Source organism: Asterias rubens, chromosome 22, assembly GCF_902459465.1.
Source record: "Asterias rubens chromosome 22, eAstRub1.3, whole genome shotgun sequence".
NCBI classification, from domain to species: Eukaryota; Metazoa; Echinodermata; class Asteroidea; order Forcipulatida; family Asteriidae; genus Asterias; species Asterias rubens.
Genome location: NC_047083.1, coordinates 1,559,316 through 1,571,949, shown reverse-complemented (window position 1 = coordinate 1,571,949; position 12,634 = coordinate 1,559,316). Strand labels below are relative to the sequence as shown.

Below are 12,634 nucleotides of genomic sequence, written 5' to 3'. Positions count from 1 at the left end.
TCTTTGAGAATAAAAAAAACAGGTAAAGGGTATAAATTTGAGATTCAAAAACCACCTTTGAAGAATTATAGACCTTCATTTTGTTTTCACCCCCCCCCCCCCACAGATTTTGATTTGAAATGTTTTATTTTATTTTATAGAAAAACACTTGTCAGCCAACGCTTAATTGAAGTCAAATAACAATTAACGAGTTAAAATAAAAAAAAATAAAAAAATTGCACATCTATAAACCGCGCACTCGTTGCCAGCTGGTGGACGGGAGGTAAAAACTGTGTATTAAAATGTTGGGCCTTTTTGAAAGATGTGCTACTTGGTTTGCTCCATTACATTATACTGTTTTTCATTTCATTTTCGTTAATTAATTTCTTGACCCGTTCTTGACTGCTTTTTGCTTAAATAATCGCACTTAATTTTGTTTATTATTCTTTTTTTCCCCTCTAATATGGAAACAAGTGTTGATTGAATTAAATTGAACTTAATTTACAAAACACAAGTGTACCTAACAAAAGTACACACGTCATGAATGAGTACAGGTTTATTTAGCACACGTTTATATTCTTAAAGCCATTGGACCCTTTCGGTTCAGGAAGAAAAAAAAAGTTCACAGATTTACAAATAACTTACAGGGTTTACAGAAGGCAATGGTGAAAGACTTCTCTTGAAATATTATTCCATGAAATGCTTTACTTTTTGAGAAAACAGCAAAACAATGTAAATTCTCGTTAACGAGAATTACGGATTTATTTGAAACACATGTCATGACACGGCGAAACGCGCGGAAACAAGGGTGGGTTTTCCCGTTGTTTTCTCCCGACTCCGATGACCGATTGAGCCTAAATTTTCACAGGTTTGTTATTAATTTGATATAGAAGTTGTGGTACACAAAGTGTGGGCCTTGGACAACACTGTTTACCGAAAGGGTCCAATCGCTTTAACCTGATTACAGGGTTTACAAAAGTGTCATTCCATATCTAATCACGCTTCCTAATCATTCATTTTGTTTAGTGTTTCCATCTATGTGTATCTCTTTTCGACATGCATTGTGGACTATTTCTTTTCTTTTGTAAGTTATAATAACGCTTTGTAATTTTATCTTATTTTTTTCATCCTGTTTATATCATTGCAACTCGGCTGTTTTGCTTCGATTTTGATGTGTATTAACCAAATTATAAAATTTCAGACACCTAAACCAGTGCAGTAAAACTCTTGGGGAGTTGTGGCACAACTGGTTCATACTTCATGCAAATGTTTTAGGCGAAGCAAAGTTTCTTATGTCACTGGAGGAAAAAACAGCGTGTACCGATTATGGGTCGACAAATCTTCGCACCGCATTGGAATTCGCGGGAAGAGTGGACCGTGGGCTTTAATTAGTCTATGCAACCTTGGAGGAAGGAAACAAAATACATATCAGTCTCGTTTGAAAAACTGTACATGTTCCGAGACAAGCTATAGTTGCAGGTTTTTGTGGCTGGCACTGATCATCGTGGATGATAGGTAATTGGGCTCACTGACGTCATTATAATACACTCCTATAGACAAAGGTGATGGATTGGAAACTTGGCCTTCCCTCAAACGTGTTGGGAATTTACTTTCAACAATTGAATTAATTTACACGTCAGGGACTTCTCACTTAAAAGTTTAGTCAATGTAAACAAAACATGGCTTGACCTAGACAAAATTGCAACAGAAACGATTTTTTTTGCAACAGTCTCTTGAAACCCTCCAAAACAACCCAAGCAAACAAGAAGAAAAAAGTAAGCGGGGGAAATATATGCAAAACAAAATGCTGTTTTCACCTTTTTTTTTCACTTATGTTGGTACACATACGCCCTGGTAGTGGTAAAATGTTTATTATCTTTCACATCAAATTTGCATACAAATGTCTCTTGAAACCCTAAAAATCAAAGTATCACAAAAGAAGAACAAAGGAAGTACGGGAAATATGCATAATTTGTATAAATTAAAAATAGCCGTTTTCGCCAATATTTTCCTTATTTGTGTGCACACGCTCTGATAGTTGTTAAATTGATATCATTGTCACATTAAATTTCCATGGGATTTCAGGGATACGTACACTAAGTGGGAATGCTGGTCTTTGACAAAACTACCAAACGTGTGGCTTTAAAGACAGTGGACACTATTGGTAATTGTCAAAGGCCAGTCTTCTCACTTGCATAAAATAACAAACCTGTGAAAATTTGAGCTCAATTGGTCGTCGAAGTTGCGAGATATGAATGAAATAAAAAAACACCCTTGTCACATGAAGTTGTGTGCTTTCAGATGCTTGATTTCGAGACCTCAAATTCTAAACTTGAGGTCTCGAAATCAAATTCGTGGAAAATGGAAAATAACTTCTTTCTCGATACTTACGTCACTTCAGAGGGAGCCGTTTCTCACAACGTTTTATACCATCAACCTCTCCCCATTACTTGTTACCAAGTAAGGTTTTATGCTACTAATTATTTTGAGTTATTACCAATAGTGTCCACTGCCTTTAAAGTTGTACGAGGTCTCCGAACCCTGCCATACACTTTGAATAGCCTTTGAATTGATGAAAATGTAAACAAGGCCTCTCAATATCACAACACAACACGACAACATGCACCTGCAAATAAAACACTTGGTTGAACCCTTAATATTTATAAGTCGTGTATGCCCTCTAAATAATTCAAAAGACCAATCGCATAAAACAAATTGCCTGTCAGATTACAGTGCCTTAAAACGGAAATTTCCACGAGTTATCACATCTTGTACTTAAACATTTCTTTGTTCAAGTGGAACAGACAGTGTTGAGTACCGGATAAGCTTTGTTACTGATGCAATTGACTTTTGAACATTAAGGTATGACTGCATATTGGCTGTTCGCCAAAGTGTAAGCCGCGCTTTTAAAGTTGGCGAAGCGATCTTTGCGAATTATTCATAAGTCATTGTGATTGTGAAGGATTTACATACCCAAGTTGTTTGCGTGTGAAATTGTTGACAATGAACCTGAACTTGTCCCGATCTTGATTCTATTAAAATGTCATGTCCCCAGAGGTCGCAGCAAGTCTAAGTTAAGTCACAAGTCATTATTTCGCAAGTTTAAGTTGAGCCACCATGCCTAGTCCATCGTGATTCTGAATGACATGTAACCAGAGTTCGCAGCAAGTCTAAGTCAAGTCATCCAAGGCATTATTTCACAAGTCGAAGTCAAGTCATAAGTCATTATTTCACAAGTCTAAGTCAAGTCATGAGTTATTATTTATAAAGTCTAAGTCAAGTCACAGGTCATTATTTCACAAGTCTAAGTGTATAGTCATAAGTCAATGCTGAAAGTTGCAAGTCAAGTCACAAGCCATTATTTCACAAATCTATTAAGTCAAATTACAAGTCAATGCTGAAAGTTACAAGTCAAATCGCAAGTCAAAAACGTAGGCCCCTTTACGAAACCCTGGCTTTGGCTTTGGATTCGGCTCAGGCTAGCTTGGCCCCGCGGTTGTTTTGACTATTGCGCGTGTTTTGCGTACGCGCTAAGGACTTCAGACGAGAGAACGGAGCCAGAAGCCGAGTCCAAAGCCGAAGCCGCCGTGGGTTTGAAAATGGCCATAGCGATTCGAGTTTGACTACAGTCCAAGTCACATGACTCGAGTCAACAACTCTGCATGTACGTCATGAAGCAATTTACAGGCAACCTCCATTAAGTTTTCTAATCAGTTTTCAATTCAGTTTTCTCTTTATTATCTTTATAGGTATAATGAGTTACAGCTTTGAAGTATGTCTCGCGTGCTGCCGAAGTGTTCATTTCGCATACTGAGTTAGCCTTGCTCAAGGCAGTCGCATTATTCGCTTCGAAAAGACGCTGTAAACCCACCCGTATACCCTGTGCGTGGTGCGTGTAATCACACCGCATGACCCACCCGTATACACACTGTCACATCGTACGACTACTGTGCACACAAGTCATCCGCACTCTACCACTAACCGCATGCGGAGGCCGATCCCCATTCGTGCAAGGGTGGCGGGTAGGCTTGAGCACCCTCTTGAGCCCCTCCTCGGGTCAGAAATAACTCCTCGGAAAATCTAACTTGTGTGTACATTCGGCATTTTACGGTTTTATTGGTTTAAATAAAGGTTACAATAGGTTTTGCCCACGAATATATCCTTTAAAATTAGTTTAAACATGTTAATGATATTTTAGAGCGTCATTTTACACTATATTTTAGTTCGACAGTGAGCACAATTGGACTGGTTTTTCTATGCCGTAAAGTCCATTCTGCTTTGGTGACGATTTTAACACTGTTTGAACACATAATTTAATGTTCACACTTGTTACACTCAAACGGTGGTCGGCCAACAACCGCTTCGAAATTATCATACAAATTTGATTTTAGTATAGCACAACAACTAACAAAACAGTTCGCCAAAGTGTAAGCCGCGCTTTTAAAGCTGGCGAAGCGATCTTTGCGAATTATTCATAAGTCATTGTGATTGTGCAGGATTTACATACCCAAGTTGTTTGCGTGTAAAGTTGTTGACAATGAACCTGAACTTGTCCCGATCTTGATTCTATTAAAATGTCATGTCAGCAGAGGTCGCAGCAAGTCTAAGTCAAGTCACTAGTCATTATTTCGTAAGTTTAAGTTGAGCCACAGATCATGCCTAGTCCATCGTGATTCTGAATGACATGTAACCAGAGTTCGCAGCAAGTCTAAGTCAAGTCATCCAAGTCATTATTTCAAAAGTCGAAGTCAAGTCATAAGTCATTATTTCACAAGTCTAAGTCAAGTCATGAGTTATTATTTATAAAGTCTAAGTCAAGTCATAAGTCAATGCTGAAAGTCACAAGTCAAGTCATAAGTCTTTATTTCACGAGTCTAAGTCAAGTCACAAGTCATTATTTCACAAGTCTAAGTGTATAGTCATAAGTCCATGCTGAAAGTTGCAAGTCAAGTCACAAGTCATTATTTCACAAATCTATTAAGCCAAGTTACAAGTCAATGCTGAAAGTTACAAGTCAAATCGCAAGTAAAAAACGTAGGCCCCTACGAAACCATGGCTTTGGCTTCGGATTCGGCTCAGGCTAGCTTGGCCCCGCGGTTGTTTTGACTATGCGCTCAGGACTTCAGACGAGAGAACGGAGCCAGAAGCCGAGTCCAAAGCCGAAGCCGCCGTGGGTTTGAAAATGGCCATAGCGATTCGAGTTTGACTACAGTCCCAGTCACATGACTCGAGTCAACAACTCTGCATGTACGTCATGAAGCAATTTACAGGCAACCTCCATTAAGTTTTCTTATCAGTTTTCAATTCAGTTTTCTCTTTATTTTCTTGATAGGTATAATGAGTTACAGCTTTGAAGTATGTCTTGCGTGCTGCCGAAGTGTTCATTTCGCATACTGAATTAGCCTTGCAGTCGCATTATTCGCTCCGAAAAGACGCCGCTGTAAACCCACCCGTATACCCTGTGCGTGGTGCGTGTAATCACACCGCATGACCCACCCGTATACACACTGTCACATCGTACGACTGCTGTGCACACAAGTCATCCGCACTCTACCACTAACCGCATGCGGAGGCCGATTCCCATTCGTGCAAGGGTGGCGGGTAGGCTTGAACCCCCTCTTGAGTCCCTCCTCGGGTCAGAAATAACTCCTTGGAAAATCTAACTTGTGTGTATACATTCAGCATTTACCGTTTTATTGATTTAAATAAAGGTTACAATAGTTTTTGCCCACGAATATATCCTTTAAAATTAGTTTAAACATGTTAATGATATTTTAGAGCGTCATTTTACACTATATTTTAGTTCGACAGTGAGCACAATTGGACTGGTTTTTCTATGTCGTAAAGTCCATTCTGCTTTGGTGACGATTTTAACACTGTCTGGACACATAATTTAATACTCACGCTTGTTACACTCAAACGGTGGTCGGCCAACAACCGCTTCGAAATTATCATACAAATTTGATTTTAGTATAGCACAACAACTAACAAAACAGTTTTACTTGATACATGAGAATAATGTACACATTCAGCTAATAGGTAACATGATAGTTACTTAAAAGTACAATTTGTATGTGTAATAATGATGAAATCGATATACAGTAAAGTGATTACTCACAACAATTCTTACCTCCAAAATATCAAACTGGGAAAATCTTTCTGAAGCAGTAGATGATAATTTGTGAAATGGTTTTACAAAATTATCTTTCCCGAACCTCAAACTCGCCTAAATGATTTTTGATTGAAGACAACAATAACTCAGGAGCAATAATCCATCCGAAGATGCTTTGTCAAATCTGCTGTAAACCCTTCTCAAAGTGTCTGTCCTCTTTAATAAAAAAAAACGTGCATACTCCTCTGATGTGTAAATGATTATTGATAACTGAAAATAGTTTATGAATTAGAAATCATAAAATAGATTACCCAGTGACCCTTGGTTTGTTTACATCATTTGCATACTGTAGTAACCGGTAGTTTTCCACGGCCCTCTGGAAGCGTGTAAATATAGTGATATTCGGGCTCAAAGTCTAGATATTTTTATGGAAATTACGGGAAATGTACACAAAAGGTATACTAACATATAATACATAAATAAGAGAATATATGACATAAAACTAGTTAAAAACAGGGGCTGAGCTTTCGACCCAAACCGGACCCTCTTCACGAACATAAACTATATCCATTTATAGCAAACAGGAAAAAGTATGAAGGGATTGTATCCAGACAAAAGCGGGGGACTTCAGTGGACACTATTGGTAATTGTCAAAAGCCAGTCTTCTCACTTGGTGTATCTCACCATAATGCACAAAATAATAAACCTGTGAAAATTTGAGCTCAATCGGTGGTCGAAGTTGCCAGATATTAAGAAAAACCACCCTTGTCACACGAAGTTGTGTGCTTTCATATGCTTGATTTCGAGACCTCAAATTCTAAATATGAGGTCTCGAAATCAAATTCGTGGGAAAATTACTTCTTTCTCGAAAACTACTCAACTTCAGGGGGAGCCGTTCCTCACAATGTTTTATACTACCAACCTCTTCCCATTACTCGTTACCAAGTAAGGGTTTATGCTAATAAATATTTTGAGTAATTACCAATAGTGTCCACTGCCTTTAAAAATTACACACAATATATAATATAATATATCATAACTAGTAGTAGGGGAGATGGCCTTAGCTTTCGATCCACATCAGACTTTTGTCAAAGGCATACACAAACACAAACACAAACATAAACTATATCCAAAGCAAACAAGATGAGCAAGGGAGTAAGGAAAGGGATCCAGAAAAAGCGGGGAAATTGTAGCCAATCAAAGTTTATATTTTATAAACACATGGTTGCTATGAACCAATAGGAGTAAAGTGGCGAGGACAAAAGGATTGTCAGTAATGAAAGGGTGGATGATCAACAATTATAATAGTAATACGCAGGATTTTTTTACAGAGCCTAACATCAAACCAGTCACTCATTTGTACGTTTTACAATTAAAAACATTGGTACTAAACCAACAATTCCAGCAACCTTTTTATTTATAATGGTTAAAACAAGTAGGAGACATGGCCTTAGCTTCCGACCCAAACCGGAGCTTCGCATAGTGTCTACCTAAAAAACCCGTTACCTTGGATCGGTCGAGTTGGTCTTTGAAAAGAGTTTGTAGCCGTTTGTTATGATGTTATATGGGTAGAAAGATGTTGTAAAAGTAGAATACAATGATCCACACAAACATGCCTTCAAATTGCACTGTTTTCCTTTTACTTCGTCGACTAGCATGGTCGGTCATTTATGGGAGTCAAATGACTCCGATAAATGGCCGACCGTGATTTCGAGACCTCCGATTTAGAACTTGAGGTCTCGAAATCAACCATCTAAACGCACGTAACTTCGTGTGGCAAGGGTGTTTTTTCTTTCATTATTATCTCGCAACTTTGATGACCGATTGAGCTCAAATTTTCACAGGTTTGTGCTTTTATGCTTATGTTGAGATACACCAAGTGAGAAGGCTAGGCTTTGACAGTTACCAATAGTGTCAACTGCCTTTAAGCACAAACACAAACATATCCATATTACAGTATACAAAAAAAGAGGATTAATAAATTGAGGGAAGGCGTCAAGAACAAAGCAGGAGGATTACAGCCAAAGAAAGCTATTAATCTACAAATAATGGGGTGGCAACAAACCAATCAGTGAAAAGTAGCGAGGACAAAATGATGGTTAATGCATTATTAGGAAAATGAAAGCAGCTTTGTATCTGTGACGTTTCACCCGAACCTCGCTCTGATGTTTTTCACCACGCGTTCAGATTCGAGTCGAAAGCGCCTATTCGCCGTGCCATATATAAACACATTGATGATACTGTTCAGAAAGGTGATGTCTTTTAGAACAAACAACGCAGAGACTAAGTTGGCGTGATGGTGAGACTTCTGAAAGTCCGTGAACAAGGTTCCGAGGGCGTAGACCTTCAGACAAGCAAACGGAAACCACAGAATGAAAAACGTAAGAGTTGTGATTAACAACATTCTTGTTGTGCGAGCCTGGTTTGTGCCGCCAGGACGGCGATGAGCTTTGCACCGGTCAGTCTCCGAGCGTTGTGTGCTAGTTGAGGCGACGCTGTAAGCTTCATTTGAGCCTTGTGAGTTTTTAGTTGATGGGAGGGACGCTCCACCGACGTCGGGCCGTTTGGCGGCCCATACTGCCCCTGGATCGCGTGCGTCTGACGCAACGTTGTCGGCAATATACGAAACACGTTCCTCAACAAGAGGACCAGCTTTGCTTAAACGTACTCCATGTTGCATGGTGTGGGGAACCACCTCACGCGACTCAACTTGTTCCCGTTTTCGTAAAAACACAAAGATACCAGAGTACAAAACAGTGACGATCAGAAGCGAAGTGGCGTAAATTGAAAGCGGTATCGCTTTCACGATCGCCTGGTCGAAAGTGTCAACTTCTCCGTTGCGGTCGGTTTGGATTTTCAGCACCACCTCTGGAATTATGCCGATAAAACCAACAACAAAGCACAGAGCGGAGACTACTTTCGCCCTTAGGAGCGTCATTGTGCGCCGTAAGGAACGACATACGGCGTCAAATCGGTCGAACGCGATCGCCGTCGTTAACAATGCCGTCGAGTACAGCAGCCCAACACCCAAAAAGTAAATAGAACTGTCAAGGTCGTAAGCTAAAAAATCACGTACAGATGCGATTACTATTGCGTCCGCAAACTTTAACAAACACATCAGGAGATCGGCCACAGCAAGGGAACCAATGAACACCCGGGTGCTTGTCTTAATCCCGCTTGCCCAGTAAACGGACACAATCATCAGATTGCCCGGAACACCAATAAGAAAAGTCACAAGCCATAATGTAAACACTGCCCATCTTGTATATTCTAACTTGTAAACGTACATATATAACGACATATCGACAGTAGTTGCGTTCATATCTGCCATAGCAAAGCCTGCTATAACGGCGTTTTCGATTTAAACGTTATAAACGTGTTCAGTGTAAAGTTTATTTCAATGCGGTGATAATATTAGGCTTAGCGGTTGTTTCCTAACGAGAACAACTTGAATCAACTATCATCTATTCAGCTGAAATACAATGTCTTGCTTGAAGATCATACTGCTATTTTGCGCAATGCTCCGGTAGCCCGTTGATCCTAACGTCTTGAATTGAAGCATTTACAAAACGACAAAACGACACTCCAATGTGTTGTTTTTCATGAGATGAAATAAGTGCTTAGTTAGTAGAAACAATGTTCACAGAATCATTCAACAGAACATAATCAAATAAAAATCTCCTGTCGAGAGAGAAAATACATGCTACATACGAATGTTGAGTATGTATCTCTTGAGACAATTCTCTCCGGGTATTATAACTTCTCGACTGGCAGGCACCCTCGAGCAAAAACACGCCGGCTAGCGACGCAAAATCACCACCCGCAGACAAACACAAATCACGCTTGTGCTCGACCGAAAATGCAGACTGTATGGTCAAATCCATGGCTTTATATGAACAAGAGTTATGTAACATTTTAATGAGATCAACATCACGCTCCAAGCTTCGTCCACAGATGCGGGACGAACCTCCTCATTATTTTGGTCACCGATCGCCACCTGCTTACTTGTCACTGGAAAATCAGATCGAAAAAAGAAGCTTAATTACGGGTTTTAAAGGGTTTGCATACGTTTGGTTTGGGGTTGACTGCATTATGGGCCCCTGTCTTGATCCGCAAAACCGTACCTGCTATTCAGATCCAGTGATTCCATTGGATACAATGATATAATTGGACAAATTAACGTGCAGTGACATGAGCTTTTCAAAGATGCCCAAACAGTACAACCCTAATACGTCCGCAATCAAACTTGACTGCGTACCTCTATGTGAGATGAATTTTGGTGAAATGTACACGCCGGCTGTAGGCAGGTCTCTGGTGTTACTCACGAGCCTCGAAGTATGACGTCATCTGTTCAGGCTACAATGGGGATACTTTTAAAACGCTGACGCTGGCGGCAGCAGACATATCGGTCCTTTTTGCGGCTCTGCCCCGTCCTTTATTTTGTGTGTTTAAAGGTCCACAAAAGGATAGTACACGTGTTCACACAGCTTCGAACAATGATGAGGCAGGTAACCGATTTTGTCTGATGTGTTAATCATTCTCTCGTCCTTAGCAGTTTTTTGTCTCTTTAAATTCACCCAAACCTCGCTCTGATGTTTTTCACCACGCGTTTGGATTCGAGTAGAAAGCGCTTGTTCGCCACGCTATATATAAACACATTGATGACACTGTTGACGAACGCAGTGTCCCTAAGAACCAACAACGCCGACACTAAGTTGGCGTAATGGTGAGACTTCTGAAAGTCAGTGAACAAGGTTCCGAGGGCGTAGACTTTCAATAAAACAATCGGAAACCACAGAATGAAAAACGTAAGGGTGGTGATTAACAACATTCTGGTTATGCGAAATTGGTTTGTGCCGCCAGGACGGCGAACATTAGGCCGGTTGGTCCCCAGGTGCTGTTCGCTAGTTGAGGCGACGCCGTTGATTGATGAGCGTGGCGGTCCACCGACGTCGGGCATCCGTATGGCGGTCATTTCCGTCCCTGCGCCGCGTGCGTCTGACGCATCGTTGTCGGCAATAGACGCAGTACGTCCTTCGCCGCCGACAACAGACGCACCAGTTGTGCTTAAACCTACTCCATGATGCACTGCTGGAACATCACGCGACTCAACTCGTCCCCGTTTCCGTAAAAACACAAAGATACCAGAGTACGAAACAGTGACGATCAGAAGCGAAGTGCCGTAAATTGAAAGCGGAATCGCTTTCACGATCGCCTGCTCGAAAGTGTCGACTCCTCCGTTGCGGTCGGTTTGGATTTTGTGCACCAGCTCTGGAATAATGCCGATGAAACCAATAATAAAACACAGAGCGGAGACGATTTTCGCCCTTCGGAGCGTCATCGTGCGCCGTAGGGAACGACATACGGCGTCAAATCGGTCGAACGCGATCGCCGTCGTTAACAAAGCTGTCGAGTACAACAGGCCATTACTCAAAAAGTAAATAGAACTCTCACGGTTGTACGCTAAATAAAACGGTACAGATGCGATTACTATTGCGTCCGCAAACTTTAACAAACACATCAGGAGATCGGCCACAGCGAGGGAACCAATGAGCACGTGGGTGCTCGTCTTTATCCCACTTGCCCAGTAAACGGCCACAATCATCAGATTGCCCGGAACACCAATAAGGAAAATCACAAGCCATAATGTAAACACTGCCCATCTTGTATATTCTAACTTGTCAACGTATAAAAACCTCATATCCACATTAGTTGCGTTGATATCCGCCATTTCAGAGCGTGCCGGTGCAAATATGTCTAAAACAAAGTTTACTTCGATGCGACGAGACCTTGTGATGAGTTCTTCTCAACTAGATGAAATCCAGAAAATCTGAAATCCAAGGTTCTGCGCGGGAAAAGAACACTTTCCAGTCTGTCCGGAACAGTAGCTACAGCTCAATGCTTTGGTTTTGATGTGAGTTGATTCCTTAACCTCTTGAATTTTATACGACGACAGCAACGTAGGAGGACACGTCAACGTTGTTTATTTAATAAGCACTTACTAGGAGAAATGCCAAGATAGTAGAAATATTGTTCACCGATTCGAATAAATGACACACCAGTTTTGCTTGTCCCAGGTTGACTCCTGCTTTATGTCAAGACAATGCACTCCGTTATGATTGCGTCGTGTATGGCAGCCACACTGTGGGGAATTTAAAAAGCTCTACTGTATCAAAATAATTAGATTTTAGCTTCAATTTTCACTCCTCCGAGAATGCTCATTGGCTTAAAGGCCCGTAGCTAGGCCTCAAGCAATATTATATATCATAAATGCAAGGTAGGAGTTACTATTCACGAGATGAAATCTGGACTATTCCATTACGCAAGGCCGGCCACGTGCTAAAACTCACACACGTGATTCTTGCTATTTACTTTTCTTTTCATAACAAACAGGAAAGAGACACAGAAACTCGTTCACCCTCACTCTACCCACCGCCCCTCACCTCTAAACAACGTCGATGACTCCAAGAAAGACACAACCCTCATCCGCCGTTACACGACCTTGACTCGTCAAAGAATCAACCGAGGGGCTACGATCCCGGC

General features: G+C 40.8%; 2 protein-coding genes across 2 annotated transcripts; both read right to left on the bottom strand.

Annotated features, from left to right (window-relative positions):
- Positions 1 to 7,998: 7,998 nt before the first annotated feature.
- On the bottom strand, positions 7,999 to 9,440 carry LOC117305078 (cholecystokinin receptor type A-like). Its single transcript, XM_033789807.1, has one exon. The coding sequence runs from the start codon at positions 9,420 to 9,422 to the stop codon at positions 8,238 to 8,240; it is 1,185 nt and encodes a 394-aa protein (XP_033645698.1). The 5' UTR covers positions 9,423 to 9,440; the 3' UTR covers positions 7,999 to 8,237.
- Positions 9,441 to 10,646: 1,206 nt separating this feature from the next.
- Positions 10,647 to 12,629, bottom strand: LOC117305080 (cholecystokinin receptor type A-like). Its single transcript, XM_033789808.1, has one exon. The coding sequence runs from the start codon at positions 11,820 to 11,822 to the stop codon at positions 10,665 to 10,667; it is 1,158 nt and encodes a 385-aa protein (XP_033645699.1). The 5' UTR covers positions 11,823 to 12,629; the 3' UTR covers positions 10,647 to 10,664.
- Between the last annotated feature and the right edge of the window lie 5 nt (positions 12,630 to 12,634).

What these genes read in the sequence shown, in the direction of transcription:
- LOC117305078 (XM_033789807.1), bottom strand. Translation starts at nt 9,422, where the DNA reads ATGGCAGATATGAACGCAACTACTGTCGATATGTCGTTATATATGTAC.
- LOC117305080 (XM_033789808.1), bottom strand. Translation starts at nt 11,822, where the DNA reads ATGGCGGATATCAACGCAACTAATGTGGATATGAGGTTTTTATACGTT.